At 47.2% G+C, this 22,409-nt stretch overlaps 1 protein-coding gene across 2 annotated transcripts in view; it reads right to left on the reverse strand.

Moving 5' to 3' along the window:
* fgfr2 (fibroblast growth factor receptor 2) overlaps positions 1-22,183 on the reverse strand; it is a 36,771-nt gene extending 14,588 nt beyond the window's left edge. The window contains exons 1-8 of one of the 2 annotated variants that reach the window (XM_079168958.1): positions 21,885-22,183; positions 19,400-19,655; positions 11,667-11,924; positions 11,254-11,328; positions 7,428-7,597; positions 5,606-5,729; positions 1,418-1,608; positions 80-224 (exon numbers count right to left, since the gene is read on the reverse strand). In XM_079168958.1, the coding sequence (XP_079025084.1) occupies positions 80-224; positions 1,418-1,608; positions 5,606-5,729; positions 7,428-7,597; positions 11,254-11,328; positions 11,667-11,924; positions 19,400-19,580 (1,144 nt within the window). In that variant the 5' untranslated portion in view covers positions 19,581-19,655; positions 21,885-22,183. Of the gene's footprint in view, positions 1-79; positions 225-946; positions 1,131-1,417; positions 1,609-5,605; positions 5,730-7,427; positions 7,598-11,253; positions 11,329-11,666; positions 11,925-19,399; positions 19,656-21,884 lie in introns of both variants that reach the window. The other variant, XM_079168959.1, reaches the window with a different exon arrangement.
* Positions 22,184-22,409: the final 226 nt, after the last annotated feature.

Raw genomic sequence — 22,409 nt, forward strand, 5'->3', positions numbered from 1 at the left:
TCATTGAAATGACATAATCCAACTGTTTTAGACAAGCCTGAGAGAAAGAAAAGAGAGGACAGTAGACGAGTGTATATACCTGGAAGCACCGTCAACCAAGCAGTGTGAAAGGAGATCCCAATAGAATTACCCGCCAAGCACGTAAACTCCCCAGCATCTTCATATGTTACATTGGGCAAGTAGAGAACTTCTATCTCCTTATCTGTGGTGTTAACACCTGCGGTCTGGTGAGGAGGAGAAGAGGAGGAAGTGGAAAGGGGGGGAGGTGTAGAAGAAAAAAAATAGGGATGAAGATGAGAGCAAAGAGGGGGGGGGGCGGAAAGCAGAAAAGAGGAGGACAGGTCACAGAGAAAGACGGGGGTGGGGGGGGGGGGAGAGAAAGAGAAAAAAAAAAATGAGACCCAAAACACCAAGAGAGAAATAAGAGGAGCTGGATGGCGTCCTTCGTTGAGGTCCAATCTAGAGCAAAGGATGTTGGGAGTTTCCAAGGGTGAGAAGGAGGAGGCTTCATAAATACAGATAGAGCCCAGTATGCCACCAAAACATGAGAACCAATGAACTAATACACCAACAAACACAAAACAAATCCCATCACCAACAGAACCTGCTAACAGAAGCCAGTCTAATGACTGGACACATGCACAAACAAACACAGAGAGCATGGAGAGCACTGCACTGCAACACCATCTTGACACAGCTTGCAAGAGAGAGAGAGAGAAAGAGAGAGAATGTAAGAGAAGGCAAAGTGAGATGCCAGCTGTGTCTAGGTATGCAGGTCCAACCAGTGCTTCCATGGCTGCGCTAGTCTCAGCAGTGGAGGGAGCAGCTGAAACACAAGGGTCAAACATTAGGGGAGAGAAAGTCTGTGAGCCCCAGGACCACCAAGAGACCACCAGCAGGACCAGCACAGCACAGCAGGTCAGGGATGAACCCCAGGAAACCACACCGGGGAGAGAGGGAGGGTAGTTTGGGGTCAGGTCTCGAGGGTTACCTGGGATGACAGTCAGCCAGCCCGACTGGCTGGCCTCGCCTATATAATTGGAGACTTTACAGATATACTCCCCAGCATCTTTCTCCGTCACGTTGGTGAGGGTGAGCATCTCCACGTCGGAGCTGTTAATGCCTGAACGCTGCAATCCACACACACACACACACACATCAGACAAATGCGTAGAATGAATCAGACAGACGTGCAAACATCGTAACTGTTTAAATATGCAGGAGAGAGGAGAGAGCAGGAATCACCACCAAGAGCCAGCATGGAAGAGACCTATCAGATCAGTATGGGAGGAAATGTAATGATCAGTTCTTTTTATATTACACCTCCAACCGCTAACAGAGAACCGAGAGAAAAAAGAAAGAAGGAAGTACTCTAATCAAGGCAATAAAGTCTAAAAGAGGAAGTGCAGAAAGGTACCTTTAACACTCGGACATAAGGGTGTCCGTCGGGGCCATAGCGACTGCCGTTCTGGGTGATGTGTTTCAGCCACTGGATGTGAGGTTGGGCGTCGCTGTAGACCTTGCAGACGAAGCGGGCGTCCTCCCCGACATGAACAGTGACGTTGGCCGGGAGACCAGCCTGGAGAATGGGCCGGTGAGGGGACCGTTCTGTTGAGAGGGAGGGAAATATTACCTATAGGAGGCCGGTTACAGTACGTCAACGGATATGCCGACCAACAGGGAGGTGTTTTAAAAAAACTGTGCCGGCCTTGGAATGAGAAACACCTTCATAGCGGCCCATCTCCAGCTATCTGCATTCTTTTACGAGCAAACATTTGGCCTGCGAATCCAAACAGAGCGAGACCTGTTGAACAATGCCCCCTTTCAAAACCCTACCCGGCCCTCGCAACCTAACTGAGGAGCCTACCCCCCCCCCTACACACACACACACACACACACACACACACACACACACACTGACAGCAACCAAAATGACATCACTAAGCCTGGGGAGCTGCATTGCCTTTCCAAAACAAAGCCTCAAGGTAGGTGCAGTGAATTTTTGTGTGTGTGTGTGTGTGTGTGTGTGTGTGTGTGTGTGTGTGTGTGTGTGTGTGTGTGTATGAGGTCAGGGGTGGGTCGGGGGGGGGGGATGGTCAGAGGGTGGGACCGGGTTTAAGAAGGAGGGCTAAAGAAAGGGAGAGTGAATTAGCGGGATGAGTGAGGGGAGGAAAAGGGATCAACAGATGGAGAGTGCAGAAACTAGGAGCCAGAGACTTCTTCCATATGTCTGCCTGTCCTCCTGCTCCATCCTTCTGAAATCTGTCAGATCCGATGAGTCTCCCTCCCTCCCCATCTCCCTCCTCCTCCTCCTCCTCCTCCTTCCTGCACATTCCAAGGGTTTGCCTTGTTGAATGTCGCCAAATCTTTGTCAAGCCAACCAAACAGAATACTTTCAGGCATGGTATAGATTTACTCAAAAAAAAGAAAGAGTAATGCAGACCGATATATATGTGGAAATGAGACTTTCATTCTAACCATCTTTATAGCTGATTATAGCCAAATGTGAGCTGGAGCATTTAGAGCTGCACGGCCGACACCTCAGACCAGATGGGTGTGTAGTGCGATAAAACAAGGCTGCATCATGAATATGGAGAAACCGCAAAACAATAAAAGTTTGTGGAGCAATTCTCGCTTAAATTAGAAAAGGGAATATTGTGTGTGTGTGTGCGTGCGTGTCTATGTGTGTGGTCAGAGAAGCTCCTTTATGGCCCATCGACCTCACACAAAAAAACTACACTTAAGGAGGGAACGACATGAAGGACGACGGGAACATAAACAGTAAAAGAAGGATTTGACTAGTACAGGTTTAAGGTACTTGTATTTTACTTGCTACTTTATGCTTTAACTTGACCAGATTTCAGAGGATATATATGTACTTTGCACTTTGTAATGGTTTGTGGCCCCTTTAAACATCTCAGATGGTTTCAATAACGTCAGTGCTCAAAGAGGTAAAGTCATCCAATTTTTCACCGAAAAGCTAAATATTTTTATTGGAGAAAACTCCCAAAACTGAAAACAGATTCATGGGTCAGCTTCATGTGTGGCTTCTTTGTCTTTCCTTCTGTCGCCCATTAATCATCTCACGACCCCTCAGATATATTGTGTGAATCTTTGGAATGGCCGACCACTAGTTTGGGAACCATTAAACTAAAGTAGTTAACGGAATATTACGTTATTAAAACCATCTCAACCTCAAGCGGCTAGAAAATGCCGAACCATTGATGTAGTCAGTATTAACCATCAAATGATGTCATACATCAGTCACAGGATATTTTACTGCCGAATGAGTACTTTTACTTTGATACCTGAAGTAGGTTTGTTGATTTTGAATGAGGGAATTGTAATGAATGAAAGAGAAGACCCTGCTGTGGAGCTTTTTCATGTTTCGCTGTGACCCATATGTAGTGACCCGTTTCAAAACTGAATCCATTTATCAATTGAATCATTAGTGGAGAAATTTGGTGGCAGCGGCGGTGGGATAGAGGTCGAAAGAAGCGTAAGAAGACGAACCAGGCTCATTCCATGGTGTCCCCATGCGAGACCGCTGAACTCTGGGTAACCTGGCGGCTTGGCACACAGGGCCCTAAGGGTCAGGGAGGGGTAGAGGCACAGGAAGAGAGCGCGGCATGGCACAGGATGGCATGGGGCTACCAACAAAGTGCCGCATGGCCACCGGGTGCCACAGTTCTGATTGAAAGAGCCGACGTGTTTTGACTCCTCATGTGTGTCTGCTCGTCATGTGTGTCTGCTCGCGGACCGTCCCACTGCGGCCCTTTCTACAGAGGCCAGTTTGAACCGGTTCCTCGTGGTTTTAATAGCTGATCCTGCAAAGAGAGTGATACGAACAGCCTTTTCTGTCTCTGTTTCCCCTCCTTTTCTCTGTCTCCCCCTCCCCTCCCTCTGTCCAGCCCACTGTAATGGAGGAAAAGGTTGCAGGGGGCAGTGGCTGCGGAGCCAGACGTGGAGGGGGTTTACTGCTCTGCAATAAAACAGAACAAAAAACAGAAATATGCGGTCTGAAGGAGAGCTTTAGCTAACTCCAGGAGGGAAGCAGAGCAGGGGGCCGCAGTTGGGGAGCATGTGTGTGCGTGTGCGGACCTTCACGTGTTTCTGTGCATGTGCCTATAGGCCCTTTACAACTTGACATACAACATAAACATTCGAAACGGATCCCTTTGTATTTCCTGTTGCAATGTCTGGTAATGCGGGCGCTGACAGGGAGTAAACTTGGTTCTAAGCTGTTGCCCTCGAAACAGAATGGCAATGAAAAGGTCTATATCCGCTCATTGTGCAAAAAAAAACCCTCAGGTAATCAATCTCCATCTGATATAATGAAAATAATACGACTTATTACCATGGAGACACGGAAACAGAAGTGTGTCATTACAGTGGGTCTGCTCAAAACAGTGGTGACAGGAGGAGAATGATTCTACATACATGTGGGCCCTAAATGCTCTTCTGTGAAGCAAACTGCTGCAGCTCCGTGTCTGTCAGAGTTCTCTGTGCATTATTGAGCAGCCTTTAGAAGGATAACTGTGTCAGATAAACTTTGATTGTTTGTATTGGGATTTGAGTGAGGCCAAAGGAGAGCGGGGCCCGCAACAAAGTGGCGGCAAAGTTGCCGTGCACTCTTACACATTGATCCATCTTTATCCCACTCCCCTTGTACCCGCTCCCTATCGATTCTGCAAACTGAGCAGAAAAACACTCTTTGCTTTCTGCGCTCCAAAGGTCATAGCGAGGGGTTGACTGAGTTGGGTCTGAACTCGCCGCGATACAGTAGTGCAGAGTCAGCACTCTGTGTCCTCACGGAGCAACACTAAACGATCATCCGCAACCGGTTTAAGTCCCCATCGTACCTCAGCTGAACTGAAAGGGTCAGTTCATCCAAATCACACGAGAAGCGTCTATCTTTCCACTTACCTCTTGTGGTATTCAGTCATGCAGACAGTTTGTATTATCAGCCAGGACTGTGGTGCTCCAATCATGTGAAAAACTGGACAACAATGTGTTTTTTCTTCAGAGACAGTTTTCCTGTTACTCAAGATAATCCACAAACTTCACAGTCAGCAGACTTTTGAAGAAAATATTTCTTGACTAAAAAGGAGTTACAGTTCATTTGTTTGTGTGTATGATTTGGGTGAACTGAACCTTTAAATCATCTTTCAGAAATAATGATTTACCCTGCCTGGAGTTAAGGTGGGTGATGGAAAAAACAGCCACCACACTGGTGCTTCAAACAGAGAAGAGTACCTACATACATACAATATAGTTGGACCATTAACACATAATACCATAATGAAAGTCGGATTTGCCCAAATTAATTAAAGAATATATAATATAATAACCCAAATTATTAACGGAAACTACATGAAAACTGTTGACACATGCATCTTTAGATCCCACACACTTGGCAGCGCTCCTTGACCTGCACCTGCATCCAGAGTGCACCTGGGCCATCAAACAGCGCGCACACTATCCTCACTGTGAGAACTCTTTTCCGCTTGCTTCCCCCCCCCCCCCATCACCACCACCACTCTGCCTTCATTGGCCTCACAGGTGTACTCTGAGCCCGAGGGTGTGTTTTGCGCAAGGTACTGACCCACTACATCCAGGGTGTAGGTGTGGTTGATAGCTCCGAACTCGTTCTCCACCAGACAGGTGTAGTTGCCCTTGTCCGACGGCACCACGCTCTCCATGATCAGGGTCCAGTGCTGGCTACGCACCTGGGAGTGAGAGGCGGGAGGTTTCTTGTTACACAGACACAGTCATTGATACACACAGTAATAAACACGCACATACGGAGACATTAACAGACGTAAAGAGCTGGCGCTAAATGAGAAAGATGAAGTTAGGAAAAAACGACAAGAGGGGATTTGGTTGGAAGAGTGGAAGACGAGAGCTGGAAAACAACTGTGAGGCGGATGATTCCACCCAGGTAAACTCCACCCGGAGCAGTTTCAAGCACAAGATGTATTTGCAAAAAATAGTTTCACCCTGTGTGGAATCCACAGGTGTGAGCTAACAATAGCGCTTCCGTCTGAATGCTGAAGAGAGACTGTGGCTGCTGCCTGCACAGGCCTACATTTCGCACAATGGGGAGATTATGCCACAGGGCTGGGCTCGGGTACAGCCTTTGTCCAGCATTTGTTGACAAAAAGAGAGCAACGACCCGACCGCAGTGTATCTGACAGCCTGACTGTATCATTTCAGTCACGTCGCGGCAGTTTTTTGTCACGCTGTAATGAGTGTGCCCGGGAGGGAACGCGGCATTAGCAGCTACATCAACATAATCTGCTCCTAAACTTTCCTGGCAGGGAGATGTGTTTCCTCATAAGCCGTCAGTCATTAACCAGGAACCTCAGACCCGTTCAGCATCACTGGATCTCTCAGTGAGTTAATTTCATAACTGTCTGATTTAACTGTTGTTCCACTCTATCAGTACGGCTCTAGCATACGCAGTAAATGCTATTTACGTAGAGAGACAAAGGGAGGAATTTAGAAATAAAATAACTGAACTGCAATCCAAATAGACTCCGTCATCGGGGAGGAATTCTTCACCATAAGACTAGTTGTAGCTTATTTCAGGCTGTTTTTCATTATATGAAGAGGAAATAAAACACAACCACACTAGCTTTACTTTCCCATGACATACATTCAGCGCATATAAATCAACTCAGACTGTTTATTTCCCAAAACGAGACAAGAGCGAGAGAACATTTTACAAGGAACCACAGTAAAGAAAGTATCAAAGAATCAGAGAATGCATTGAAGTTCGTGTCTAGTTTTAATTTGAAGTCAGTTTGGTTTTCTTTATGTAGAATGTTTTAAACAGGGCAACACACACCAAGCTCCTTCAGTTTTAAACTTCTAGCAGCTCAGCAATAGTGTTTGTAAGTCACATTTCACAACAAAAGCATCAGATGCTAGAATCACATTCTAGTTTCCGGCCAAAGCCAGTGGGACCTGTTCTCCCTGATTGAGTTACTTCAGCATTCTCGACTCAGTTCAACCCTGACGCTACCTACCGTCTCTATACGTTACTGTCTGGGGGCATTTAACCCTTAAGTCCCCGGCTTAAGTTTCTAATTGTTGGGGGTAAAAGAACCATTTCGAGTTACAGTGAGAGGCTCTGCAAAGTATCCTGGTGAGAGGAGGCGCACGGATGAGCAATTCCAATTTCACACCAGAAACCCTGCCCTGGTTTCCTCTGTCTACTCTCCTCCCGTCTCTCCAGTGAAGGGTGGAAAAAGGGGTGAAAGGACGGCCAGGGAGTGATTGGAAGAAGGGAGGCTCAATGTCCCTTGTAAATACATTCGCAAAACAGCTAGAGGTACTGTAGCACAGAAAGCAGTAAAAAACCAGAGGAGGCAGTGAGTTGACGTCGGTGATAAAAAAGTATGATGTATTACTGTTTATCCTACCTTATACCCTCCCATGCGATCCTCTTGGCGGAAAGGCCTGCTGTTTTTAAGCCAGCGAAGCTTAGGCCGGGGGTTGCCTCCTGCAGCACAGCGGAACTTGACTGTGTTGGCAGCCGGCACCGCGTGCAGCTTCTTCTCCATCTTTGCTGACGAGGTCCAATACGGAGCGCCTACAACCAGAGAACAGTTGGTGTTCGGTCAGGGTGAGATATCCTCGTCGTGTCCTCGGCGGCATTAACAGTTGGGCTTCAGGGCCTCGGACTGGCTAAGGCAGATATACATGGAAGCCTGACTGCAGAGGAGCCAAACCTGAACTTTTCCTAACCCCCCCCCCTGCACTCCTTGGCAAAAGTGACTGATCCGCTGTCTGCATAACACAACCCAGAGCTCCACACTCACACAGTTACATAAAAACACACACGTTCCCTGTAGGCTCAGCGGGGTGTTGCAGAAGGGGGGAAAAAAACATCAGCTCTGAGGGGAGAATGTGCCTGGGCGTTGCCAAGAGGGTAACTAGACCATCACATTCGATTTCATCTCATTCCACTTACCAGCTCCTTTTTCTTCTCTCCCCCCCACTTCCGCCAATTACCATAGCTCCCCTGTTAATCTGCCTGTCACTTGGCTAGATATGGACGGCAGGGCCAGGGGGATGCTTATCACCCTTGGAAAATCATTATGTGCCATCAGGGAAGAAAGTGAACGTCACGTTAAATGAAGGATTTCACAGTTCTCAGCGGACACTTTTGTCAATATTTCATCCAATGGCAAACTGTTGCCATTTCTCCTACTGAAATCTGTCAGCCTCCTTGTGTTTTGTCCATTCTCCAGTTCTGTCTTTCCTCCCAATTTCTGTCTTTCAGTCAGCTGGATTTTCCTCCGACCCCCCCCCCCCCCCACCCGCCCGCCCTTTCCCCTCTGCACCTGGGAGTGTGATTGCCTCAGCAGATGGGGCTCAGAGGGGAAGAAAAACTCAAAGTCAAACAACAACCAAAACGGTCTCCCAATCACTTCCTCCCCGTATAGCAGGAGTACAAGCAACATCGGGAATACCCACAGATAAGACCACTGCTGACATGGGGTGTTAACTCAAATATGAGTTAACACCCCAGGGGAATATTCCCTCCACTCTCTTTCCCGCCTGTCCAATCTGAAATACTATCAAGACACCTCCCGTCGTTTTCTCTGGCACGCACAACTGGACAAGTTGCACATACTTGGATAGTAAAGTCAGTAAACAGTGCTCTTCCTTCCTGAGTGGATGCATAGGGTGAGTGCTCAAACTATAATTAGTCCCCCCCCCCCCCCCCCTTTCTTCTTCTTCCTTCTCACTCTCACTATCTGTGCTTCTCTTCCTGCATCTTCACCCCTCAGTCCCCCTTCCATTTCTCTTCATTCACTCTCCCTGTCATCACTCCGTCCGTTCAGACGGAGACAGATTAGGTGGGGACTGGCCCAACGACCTCTGACCCCAAACTGGCAGCCGGGTCGGAGGATGAGGTTGGGACATGAAAGGTGAGCGGTGCCATTTCCCATGCTCTCCGTCCGGAGGGGCAAGCACTTCAAACGAGACGACCCCCAGACCCCTCTCCAGATGAAGCCAAACTCTCGTTGGCCCAACTGCTGTGGACTCCAGGAACCCCCGCCTCCCCCAAAGCCCCATGCATCCGGATCCCCACTCACGGCTGTTTAGCCAAAGCTGGCTTGGGGTGAGATGAGGTTATCGAACTTCTCAATGAGTCAAGATTTTGCTTCTCTCTTAAGTTCCTCCGGAGAGCAAAATCCATCAGTGACCCAAAGTAGTATTTCAATGTTGATGTGTTCTCTCGTAAAGCTGTGATATGCTCCTCTATACCATGAATCTACGCCAGCTGAACAAGGCAATTCAGAGCCACTGTTTGGGATTTTTTTTTTTTGAGAATACAGTTTCAAGAGTATTGGTCCTGTGAAAACCATGTATCTCCAAAATGGCAGCTTTTCAGGAGCAAAGAGAAACGGCCTCATTTAAAGCTTCCTGTCAATGCATTTTTTAACTCATCCAAATAGTTTTTAAAGAGGTTAAGAAGTAGGAGAATTTTCTACCCGGAAAAATAATGAAATCAATAAAATCAAGTATTTGGAGCAGCACACTGGGGGCCTCATATACTGTTTATCTATTCCTTGATGAGATAGATCTGTTCTTCAATGAAAGTCCTGCCGTGCAGCTTTAACTAAAGGGGAGGCCCGATGGCAAATGAGTGATGACGTGAACAACGATCAAAGTCGTCAAACGGACAGAGGCTCCGAAACAACAACGCAGAGAGCAAGGCTCCACGTGGCTTTTCAACGTCTTCGTGACATCAGTGCTACCCTCCTCCACCCCCACCCCACCCTTCCCCTAAACACAGCTTCCCTCACAGATCCCTGTAGAGGCTCTTCCGTGTCTCCTCCAATAACACCACCCACTTCTGACGATGGACAAACACTTTTTGTGGTTCAATCTTCGATACAAAGTCAAATGAAAATGCTCTGTTTTGCAGTGGCCTGATGCCCAGCCCATTCTGAGTGCTCCGGGAAAAAAAAAAAAAAAGGCCACGAATATAAAGCTGCATCCCGCACTCTCCGCTCTCATTCCCTCCCACGCCTACGCACACCCTCCTCCCTCGCTCAAGTCCACGGCGCCTCGGCCAAGGCGCCACGCCATGCTCGGAGAAGTTCTGGAACTGATCCAACCACACCCCCCCCCCCCCCCCCCCCCCCTGCCTCTTTTTCCCGCTCCTCTTCTTCCCCTCTTTCTTTAAATAATAATCTTGGTTTTTGAATTTTCAGAAGCACGCACGGCGTGAAAATGCAACCGTACTGCCAGAGCAGCTTTCCTTTTGTTTTCAAACTGCTTGTTACCACCAAAATGGCCGGATCTTTTTTCCTCTCCCCTATTTTTTTTCCCTCTTGCTGCGTTCCCCTCTCTCCCCCATATTTAATGGCTTTCAGGCAATTACAGTCGGCCCAGAAGTGGAGGAGGACACACGTTGAGACGCAATGCGTGTGGAGAATTTTAACAAGATGTGGAAGCCCGTGTCTTTACTTCAGTGAGTGTATGTGTACGTGAATGCATGCATGCCGCATTACTACCCCCGATACTCACAAATGCATAGACAAACTTGGGTAAAAAACTTTCTCTTTCTCTCACACACACACACACACACACACACACACAGGCCCATCAGGTGGGTAACTCGGTCCAGATGGGTTGTCTTGTATAATGGATGAGCCCAGCTGACTGGCTCCATGAGGCCTGACTACCTGAGGGACGCTAGCTAAAGGAATGTCAGGAATCTCTGTATTCCCTGGAGACACGCACACACTCACTCAATACAACTCCAAAATCTCACACTTTAGGCTGCGAATGCTACGGTGTATATAAGCTAAGATGTGGGACGTGATTGCCATTGCTAATCCCTGTCTCCTCCTGATCACAAACATTTCTTTCCCTCCTGCTTTAATCACAATCGCAAAGTCTGACCTGTGCTAATAGACGCCGACAAAGCTAAGAAGATTATTTCACTCAGGGATTTAGTCTTTGGAAGTGTTTGGCTATCACAATCAACATTCCAGACTTAGGTTTTGACGTGCTGTTAGGGACTGCTCATTATTGTTTAAGACCAGAACATTTAAGCTTTAGTTAAGGGGGAAAATGCCGAGTGTGTGTTGAATTCTTTTAGCGTTTTGCCACGTCCAAAATGTGCATCTTTAGTGTGTCATCTCTACTGGTTTCATTGAAACCTTTTGAGGAGGGGTAGAGCATCATTAACTCATTCATCCCTCTTTTCGTTCCTCCCATACTCACTTATCTGCTCTCCGTCCGCCCCAGTGTCCTCCGATCGCTCAGTATCGTCCTCGTCATCCCCCGACGAGATGGCATCTGCACAGAGTAACCACGGTCACTGCCATCTGTTTTTCGCATCCCGCACGTACAGTATCGCATGCAGAAATGTTCATGCAGTCACTTTCTTGCGAATTTGTAAAGAAAATGCTAGATTCGGGCCCTTTTTTTTGATAGATCTCTTGTATGAGTTGGACACACACACACACACACACGCACACACACACACACTGGAACCCGGAGTCGTTGAGGCGGAACGAAATCCAGGGTATTCATGCCTGATCATATCTGCTTCATGGCCACTTCCTGGACTCAACCAAGTTCTGCAGTCCAACCCTAACTGTCCAAACTCCTTGTCCCATCCTGACCTGGCTCACCTGTGACATTCACTATGAAGCAGACCGTGTCTTTGCCCACGCTGGTGCAGGTGTACAGGCCTGAATCCTTGGCCGTGGCGTCACGGATCTGCAGCACCTCCTGCTCTATCACCGTGCGATTGTTGGTGCCCAGAGAGCTGCCGTCTTTGGTCCAGGTGATGGTCCCCGACGGCGGCAGAGGGCAGTTCAGCTTCAGCAACTCCCCCGGGTGCACTGAGCACACCGTGGGCTTAGAAATTTGGTATTTGTTCGAGGCTTCTGCAAAGCGAATGGGGAGGGAAGGGGGGGAGAAGGCAAAGAAGAGATTGGAGAAGGAGAAGGGTGCACAAGAAGGTAGGAAACAGAGGTGGGAGAGGAAGAAACAAGCCATAGTGTAAGAAACAAAAACACCACATAACCCCCAATGGATGCACTTAAATCAACTTATGCAGGAGGAGCAATACAGAAAAGAGGCCTTTTAACCGTCACACCAACACGTCACAACCACAAATCCCCAGTCAGACATTTGAAATGGAGCCCTTAGAAAATACCACTGTTCTGTTATCAAGTTAGCAGTGTGATTGCTGTTCAGAGATTCAAAGCATGCATTTACGGCCACAGCAACATGTGTAGAGAGCCAGCGTGTGTAAGTAGTAGCAGTACGGACAGATGTCTGCAGCCTAAAAAAAAGGTAATTTCAGCATGTCTGCCCATCAGAAAGGAAAGCAGCCAGAAAGATCTGGGACGGAAGCTGTTGTCAGGCAGAGGAAGGTAGAAGGAGGGGGTTGGGGGTATGGGGGGGGGGGGGGGGCTTTCTCTATTTTTTTCCTTTTTTTTGCGTTCCTTTGGTTTTGACTCCGCGCTTAGCTTCTAAAATCTTGACCTGGGCTGGAGCCTGACTCTTCTGTCTGACTCCTGTTTTCCATCTCCCTCTTCTTCGTTCTCTTTCACAACACGGCGGATGGAGGATCTACAACCACTGCACACAGGGTCTGCCGGCCAAGGCAGAGAGCAAGAAACTCCTGTCGACTCCAAAGTGCATAAAACCTTCACTTCTGGGACAAAATCCAAGTCCGCCCTGTGTGTGTGCATGTGTGTACACCGTGTCCCCTCACTCGTACAACTAGACGGAGAGAGCGAGGTGAATGTCCAATACATCAAAGGGACTTTCGGAGCGTCTGAAGCTGAGACTGCACTTTCACATCAGGACAGATTTTATACGTTAACTCTAAGCTGTGACCGAATGTTGAGCGGAAGGGGTGAAAACATGCCTAAAATGCAAGATGGCGTCTGCCATATATACCGAAGCCAATTCCAGTCACCTTGAGGCTCTCGCAGACTTGAACACACACACACACACACACACACACATTCATGCACAAATGTGTCCAGCGAAAAGATTTCCTCTTGATTAATAAAGTATCTATCTATTTATCATTCACTCCGCTCAGACGTAGATATCTTTGCAAACATCCTCAGTGAGAAAGGAAAGTCCAAGATCTTTTTTACTGCAGTACAAAAATGTCCCAAACTGTTTGTGTTTTTCTTCAGAGGGAATTGAAAGGGGCAAACAAGGGAGGGATTAAAAAGATTTGTGTGTGTGGGGGGGGTGAAGGTATATGTAGCGTTTGACTAAAGGCTGATAGGTGTAATTAAAGAGGCGTGCCACTGCCTCTCCCAGCCTTTCCTGTACCTCAATACACCTTTTCAACAACATTCCAGCCCCTTTATGTGCCCAACGTGTGTGTTAAATGTAAAGTATACACACACACACACACACACACTCACTCCAGCCTCGACAGGAAGGGAAAGTCATTCCGCCACAAGCCAGCGGTCGAGGCATATGTGTGCGAGCCTCTAAACGTTCCCCCTGGGCAAGTAGACACACACAGGTACAGTTCCTGTATTGTCTTCTTTTTCACCTCTTTCATCTCCTCCTCCACCCAGGCCAGTGTGTGGTCTGATAAGAGGCGGAGCTCCAGCGCTGATTGATGGGAGCTGTCTCCGCCACCTTTTTTTTTACGACGCGGTTTTACACACCGGGGGCCACTGCCTTCGCTGTGACATTATTACTGGCCCTCAGCTTTTTACTTTGCTGTTTAATTTCGGATTTTTAGAAATTTAGAGATGTCGTAACTACCAGGAAAACAAAGCAGTGTGTCTGCCGGGAAGCTAGCAGGTATGGACCATTTCAATTGGGGCTGACGTAGCAACGCAACACTTGGAACGCACACACACACACACACACACACACACACACACACACACACACACACAGGCTGCACTGTCTGTCAGCACATTGAAGAGAAAGGGAGGGCACCGAGGTGTTTCATAGAACGATACTTGTACATGCACATGGATGTGTGTGTGTGCGCGTGTGTGACACTAAGGAGAGGTCTGAGAGAGAAAGAGACATGGAAGGAGGGAAAATAAGTAGAGAGGGTAGGAAAGGAATCTCTCCAAATGGTGCTTCTGGTTAAAGAAAGCATGGACGTGTTAGTTCTGCCTTCATAATTTTCTTATCTCTGCTGTGTCCATCTGTCCCCCTCCATCAACTCCTCCTCCTCCTCCTCCTCCTCCTCCTCCTCCTCCTGCTGCTGCTGCTGCTCCTTCACTTCACTCTTTCACCTTCCCTTCCGCTTTGCCCTCTCCTTCCCCTTTCCCACACGTCTCCACCACCCCCACCCTGGGCTCCCGCCCCGCTGACCCCGCTGACCTAACCCTGACCCTTCCCAAATCTGTTGACACCTCCAGCATGCCCAATTGTTCATGGGAACCTGTGTCACGTAAACACACACACACACACACACACACACACGCAGTGAATGCAGCAAGAACCCAAAGAAACCTTTTCACACACTGAGAAAAAAATGATTATCACCTTAATGAATGCATGTATCAGACACGTGCAACGCCAGGAGATACAAGCTCAGATACACACACTCTCACACAAACACACACACACACACACACACACACACACCTTGCTCCACTTAAAGAGAGTTTACAAGGGTCCAGGGATGCATGCTGAGCTGAAGAGTTGAAACACTTCACTGCAGATTTTTCATCTCTGCAAAGTTTCATCCCCCTCTGCACCACAGGAGGGAGGTGTGTGTGTGTGTGCGTGTGTGTGTGCGCGCTCTCACACACACACACCACCTACTTTTGCTCAATTTCTATCAAGCAGCTCTCTCCTCTCCCCTCCCTCCATGATCACTATCATTTCGCGGCTCTTCTACTCAAGCACACCTCCATTTCAAAACCCATCTCTCTGTTTCTCTGACAGCTACATTACGAGGGTCGATCGGGTGCGATGGATTCAGGGTGTCCACCCCTCGCTATGTCTTCGCCCTCATTTGGCTCTCTCTCTCTCTCTCTCTCTCTCGGCTGACAATAATTAGTGTCTGCGTCAAAGTGCAGCAGGCAATTCCCACCAATGTCTCCTTGATGACTGCTCGCCTGTCTGTCAAGCCGGTTGGCGGGGATGTTAGCAAGTGGCGAGGAGAGGGTTTACGACCGATTTCTCTTTTTTTTTTACATACATCATCTTACGAATTTATTTCTGCAGAGAGGCTGCGGATCTGTTCTGCCATCTCCTCCCCGGCGTGTTCTGCACAATGTGACAGGTGGATTTAAAGTAATGACTGCCATCTCGGAGGCACACGCTCAGCATGCATGCAGAGCAACAGGCACAGACTTCCAGATCACATTATCTCTGCTGCCTGTTTCCTCTCCTCTTTCCTCTGTATCCTCCTCACATAGTCAAATCCCAGGACTTTTCTCCCCTTTTTTTTTGTCTCTCCCTCTTTCCTGATGTCGGTGTCTTTTCACATTCAAATCCCTCCTTGGCTTTTTTTTATTGTGACAAAGGAGCAGCTCCGTGAACTGGCTCCTGCTGGTGTCCATGGCAACCGCCCCCTTCGCTTTCACACAACCCCTTCACATCTCATCAAGGCATTCTCTGAACCCCACCCGACCCCTTTAACCCGCCGGCTACCCCATTATCTCCAAAGGATCTTCTTAGGTTGAAGCTCTAGTGACCCTCAGATTAGAGCTTGCCTCTACTTTGCTCCGCCTCGTAGAGATTAATCTATCTTCACCATCGATGAATCTGTCAACGATTTTTTTTTTTTCCATCACACAACTTCCCAGAGCTCAGGCTGACATCTGTGAATGTCTTGTTTAGTTGAATCCAACAGTCTAAACCCCTGAGATATTCAGTTTACAATGATAAAAAAGAGAAGAGAGAAAGAGAGAAGCAGCAAATCTTCACATCGGAGAACCAGAGAAACATTTGGCATGTTTCACTACTTTTTACTTAAAACGTGACGGACACGATCGATCGATTATCAAAACAGTTTGACGAAATGACTCTCACTCAAAGTGATTATGTATACTCCCCCCCCCCCCCCCCCCCCCCCCCCATGAATCGACTAATTGTTTCAGCTCTAATACAAACATCTACATTATAAGAGGTGCTTTTCTCCAGAAAGCATGCAGGAGGCTCAGTGCCGTGCATGAAAACAAATCAAAGGATGATTATTGTTCTGTTTTATTACCTCTGCCAAGGAGGTTATATTTTTGGTTTGTCAGAAAAACAACTGGCCCGGTTTTCATAAAACTTGGTGAAAGGGAGCAACGTGGGTTTAAGGAAGAACCCATTTGATTTTGGAGAGGATTGGCCTTGGTAGGGGCCTGCGCTCTCCTGACTTCCCTTCTCGTTCTGATTGGTTTTAGTATTTGGTTTTCCTCCATCATCAGGCTGGCTCAGATCCCCCTCTGCCTCCTGCTGTACTCCGGACAGTCCACTGAGACCTGAGGCCCAAGCTGGCACAGGTAGCAGCGCTTATACCAGCCTCTTATCAGACAGGTGTGACATCAGGTTTGGAGTGACGAGGTATTTTCAGGCAGATTAGCCAAGTCAAACAACACACTCTCACAACCACCAACACACTCAAACATTCAAGATTAACAGCGGCCAACGGCCGGCTATTAAAAGTCATTGTGTGAAGGCTGTGTTTTCAGCCCAACTGGTCACATCAGCGGCCGACACGTAGTGTTTAATTAGAGTTCAGTTCCATTACCATCGCCAGTCACACACACACACACACACAGGCACACAACCGTGTGTCGTTAACCTGCCAGCTGACTCTTTTATACTTTTACCACCCCTCTCCTACTGTGTAGACAGCACAGTGTTACAGACAGGTAGTAAGCCTGCAACTCATTCACATTCACAACCTTCACATACGCCGACCAACAGTCTGGTGAAAACTATGATCTTAATTAGCCGTCAATTATCATCATAGCTGTTACAGAAAGGCAATTGTTACTGTGTTTAACACAAGCTGACTACATATCTATTTGAATAAGGTACGGCATAGCAGTGGAAACTGGATTAAGAGTAACCACGAAGCAAATAAATACAGAAATGTGCCAAGAAAGCAATTTTGTTCCTGCTGCGCCCAGAAACTCTCCTAGAAATAAAACGTGTCGTTTGTTGACAAGCATCCCTCCTTTTCTTGCGTCCGTCTGAGCACGAAAGACTCGTCCTTGGAAACCTTTACTTATTTAACCACGCAACTCTTTTGAAGCGCTTCCCTCCATGTCGATCAGAGCACTTTCCGAGATCAGAGTTTGGCGGGGAGCGAGCGAAAGTACATCCAGACCATGAGCTGACTTTTGTCAGCTGCACTCGCATTCAAGCCTTCGTTCCGACGTGCCTGCCGCCGCATTTATTCCCGCAGTCATATGCAAAATGGGGCCTGAACACACCAAAGAGCAGAGGACACCGACGTTAGACGCACACACCTGCTGTGTTTGCCACCATTGTTATTCAGCTCAGTCGGAGCCTTATAATCACAGAGAGTGCCTGGACAAGGTAAACACGCTAGATAGTGGCTAAAGGGACAACAATAGGTCTGTTGTGGAGGCCTTAACCAGCGCGCTCGCTTTACTTCTAGTGTTACAGCGGCCACAGGTAAACAAACTAGCAGGGCCACCAGGGGTGCAGGCGTGGGCTCTATAGAGACAACACTGATATGCAATCTGATGAATCTACAGCAAGGGGGGGAGGGGGGGGGGATCCTAAACATCTCTGTAGAAGGTGGGACCAGCCAGTCTGTCTCCCTAACATATATGCCCTACAGCTGACACCAGTGCACCCCATCAAGAGCAGTGAATGAAAGGAGACCGCGACAAACATGCTTTCACTCACACGCACACACACACACAGCTGCGGTTAAATCTATGTTAGCTATGTGCAGCGGGGGAACTGACTCGGGATCAGATAAGCAGGCCAGGTTCTCTGTGCCCCGTTGATCCCTCATCATGTGACCCCCAGGTCTAGCCACTTAATCTCCAGTCACATGACTTCACCGCAGCTCAGTAATCTCTCCATCTAAAGGAGAAGTCAAATATGCACAAATCCTCTTAGACCTTTCCTGGAGGATTGTATAACTCTCTGGAAAACTCTCTCTGCCCTCGCTCGGTGGCCGTGTAGCGTAGCGTCCAGGCCATGTGGGGCTCTGAACCCACCGGCTCGGAGCCAAACAGTCTGCGACAGAACAACAAAAGCATCAACGGGAGAGGAGAGCTCCGGCGGCCTCTCATCAAGGTAGGAAAGGACGATTCCTGACCTCTAGGGCAAAGGGTGAGACGCGGTATAAGTGTATGTATGTGTGTGTAGAGACAGAGAGGCGGCTTAAAAAAAGTGATGCTCTGTTGTTGGCCCAACTTACAATTAGCATGCTGATTAAAGCCCGGGAACAAAAGGCTTTGGAATGTGAGTTACCATCCATCGCAACAACTCTAATTAGCTAGTCTCTGACCAGACTGGAGACAGAAAATGGACAAGCCTCAAAGGAAAACTTTTTTCTTTTTTTTTAAAGACCACAAAAAAGCTCTCACAAAGGTTTCTCAAAAGTTTTTGTTCTGTCCAAACAAAATATGACTTTCACATATTAAAAATGTACAACCTTTTGCGGAAAATGGAGCGTATTGTGATTCAAAATAACAAAGCAAAGCCCTGAACTCTGTATCCTTATTTCTCCCTTTCCCTCCCTCTTTGTGCTTCTTTCCAGGGAAGCAGGGCATGAGAGAAATGCCAGCATAAACACTGTCCCACCCTCCTTCACAGCTCTCCCTTGTCCTCCCACGCGGGGTCACAAACCTGCCTGTAACACTCAAGTCTACCCTGAACTACCACGGACGTCGACTAGAGAAGTAAAACAAAAAAAAGAGTGTGAATCACACGCCTCACGGTGAGCAGAGACTCGTCATGCTGAGGTTAGTTGTTTCCCTTTGGTTCGTTTATTTTAATCCCCCCCCCCCCCCAAAAAAAACTTTTTGTTACATGATCTCCATTATTTCTACTTGTTAGGCTTTTAGTAAAGCTTAAACGGGTAAGGGCTCAGGAAAACTGTTTTCTCAGCAAGACATTTGAAACACTAACTTGTAATTTGTTACTGTTCTATCTTTAAATGGATGAAACATAGAAAGCTAAATATCCGTCATTTGGCTAAAAGCCAATCAGGGATTTTCATCCATTGACATTAAAGGAAAGGAATTCTATGGAAAAGTTCATCAAAAACTCTGAAGTCAGGTTTAAGGGAGGAAAACAAACTTGACAGACCTACACCTGCTCTTGACAAACAAACCAAACAAATGGCTTGACCCCCCCCCCCCCCCCCCCTGCCCTGCTCCACCTCCCACACTCTTCGTTTCTGTCCCCTCTCGTCCCCCCCGCTGCTTACCTTCAGGTTCCAGAGTGGCCTCCTCCTCCTTGGTGGCGGTGAGGGGCGGCCGGGCCACGCTGACGGTCAGCAGGGACAGCAGGACAGCGGCCAGCAGCCAGGCCCACGAGGCCATTCCGTTAGTGGGGGCAAGCGCTCCCCATACTCCCGTTCTCCACCTCCCCCTGGACACTGATCCCATCTGAGGGGGTCCGCCCAACCATCAACTGCTGCCGGGTCGGCCTGTCACTCAGTGGAATTCACCCAATCACCTGGGCTGAGAGGTGAACGACAGAGAGAAGCGGAGGGAAGGGAAGGTGGTGGCGGAGCGATGATCGAAGAGGTAGACAGAAGGGTGAAGAGAAAGGCGGCAAGAAGGAGGAAAGGGGGGGGGGGGGAGAACATTTGTTAGAGTGGAATAATTCATTTTCAAAGAACTTTTTTCTGCACCGTTTTTCCTCCTTACTTTATTTTTGACAAAGTGAGATGGACAAATGAAGCGAGAGAAAGCAAACAGAGAGACAGTGTTTCAAAATGCTGTCAAACAAGCCATTCATCAGACATACCGAAGCTGTGAGGCACCAGCAGTCAACGCAACCTGCATCTAGCTTTGCTTCTCATCTATAATTATATGCACTGAAATATGTATTAGAGAAAGCGATTAAGAGCTCTGAACGTCTCAGTGTTCACAGTCTAACCCGTTTGACGTCTCCCTGAGACTCACTGCTGCCACACAGCTCAGAGATCAGACTTGGTCAACGTTCATTCAAGTGAGATTTCACACAAATCGGATATTTGTTTCCTCCTCTATTATGATTATATTTATTTTTTCCATCAGATTAATAATAAAGTCAATTCTTAATTGATGAGGAATGATATCTTATATCAGCCAATGTGGCATCAATTTCGCTTTGTTGGACATCGTTTATTCCCGTGCGCAACAGATGCGCCAAAACTGTTGCCCGCGCTGCTGTATCCGTGTTAATTGTATTCGTAAAGAGGCTCTTATTGCATTTGCGTGACTTGATTATGGAAACCAGTAAGGCTTTAATTGAAATACGATAATGCAATATTGGACACACACACACACAACGATCTGTTTAGCCAGACATCTGCGGTACAACCGTGCTCGTGTGTCTCTGGAGGTTTGGTGAAGTCACGCTTCCATGCGCTCCTTCTGCTCCAGCTGGACGTATCGATTGTTTTTTTGTATCCGCAAAGACACATGTAGTTCGATTTTAAGAGGGCCAACCTGAAAACGCGCAACCTGATTTCTCTTAAATTGTCCCCTTCAGGGACCACACGCGACACGGATGGTGCACGCGCACAATGATGTCGGGGTGAACCACGAATTGGACCGGTTGGATTTTGCAATTAAGGCAAATAATTCTGCATAGTTACTGCTCAGACGTATGAATTATTAATGGCCTGTAAACCAATCAGTGCAGCAATCGACCATTGATCTTACCGCTTTCTACAAACTTCAGCAGGACGAATGGAGCCCATAATTACCTAGAAACCTCCTTTCGATTTTTTGTTTTACATCATTTAAGTGTGTAGAGCACATTCAATATATATATATATATATATATATATATATATATATATATATATATATATATATATATATATTATGCTGCAGCTTTCAAATATAATTGAAGTTATATAACTAAGTGGGTAAAGAGAAAAAACAGGAGGATACAAACAAATGACTAAAAAAACATAAAACTAAAGAGAACGGGTTTATAGAGTTGATAATGTGCTCCTCATTGGAAGAAAAAAACAACTTATTTTAGCATGTTGCTGACGACATGACATGTGGACACATGGGGGACTTTGCTCCATACATGGCCACAGCTTTTCATTTAAACCGGGCTTTGAATGACATTTCTTGGCACTGATTGAATTCCTATTGACATTCAAATCAGTTGGCTTTCTCTACAATGGGGGCTCATTTGGAGCTGCTCAGTGATTTAGGGCTCCGGCACCAAGCAGTGAAAAAACAACTGCGGTCACGGGATAATTGGCACCATAAATGCAATGTAGAAAATTAAGCAAAGTAATAAATAACCAGGACACTTGTTAATGGGCCCTGAAGTGATGCTGCAAGGTGCTATATGTAGTTCCTTGCCGTCTCAAGTAAACAAGGGAAGATGTCTCTGCATCCACTTTAATGAAGGATGGTAGACAATAACATATAAAGAAAGCACATTGTGTTGTTTTGTTGAATGGAAACTCATGGAAATCTGAAAAAAAACTAACTTTATGGAGAACTTTGCACATTTTATAGAAAAGTCAACAACAACAAAAATGATTGTTGAGAAAACTGTACATTTAACTGCAAGAAGTAAAATGTCGTTCTTATTGTGTCATGCAGCCGTAAAGAAATAAAATAGCTGGAAAGCGCAACGCATTTCTACAACCACGTAGCCCATTTGTCATGACAGCCGAAACACTGACAGATGAGCCTCTGAGGAAGCTTTGCGCGTAAACAGAAAACACTTACCAGGGAGGAATAAAATCGTGGAGATCTCTGTTTTGACATGCACAGATAAGGGTGGAGAGAGCATGAGCTGAATCCGGAGGGAGGAATGTCTCCAACTCCACAATGCACAAAAAAAAAAAAAAAAAAGGAATCTGCGAGGCGCTGCCTTTTTTTTCAGTTTACTATTCCACAATCAACCGGCATCAACTCCGATCAGAAGATATATTCCAGACCCGACTGGCAGCGTAGTCCAATGCCATGCAAAGAAATCCGAGTTTACACGCGTTAGTTATCCTTCATAAACAGCTCGGAAAACCCACCCCGCTGTCTCCCCCCCCCCCCCCACCCCCCACCCCCCCCCGAAACTTTCCTCGCCGTCACCAAGTTGCTTCTAGGGCGCAAAACATTGCCCGAGTGTTCCCGAGCAGCGCACTTGTCAACTAAATAGAAAAGTTTGCAGCTACTGCGGAGGTGTGACGGGGTTTAAAAAAGGTCCAGGAGGTTAGTTGTCCGGTGCAAAATGTCATAAAATCCATCAGTGTACGT

The sequence above is a fragment of the Pholis gunnellus genome (assembly GCF_910591455.1).
Source record: "Pholis gunnellus genome assembly, chromosome: 11".
NCBI lineage: Eukaryota > Metazoa > Chordata > Actinopteri > Perciformes > Pholidae > Pholis > Pholis gunnellus.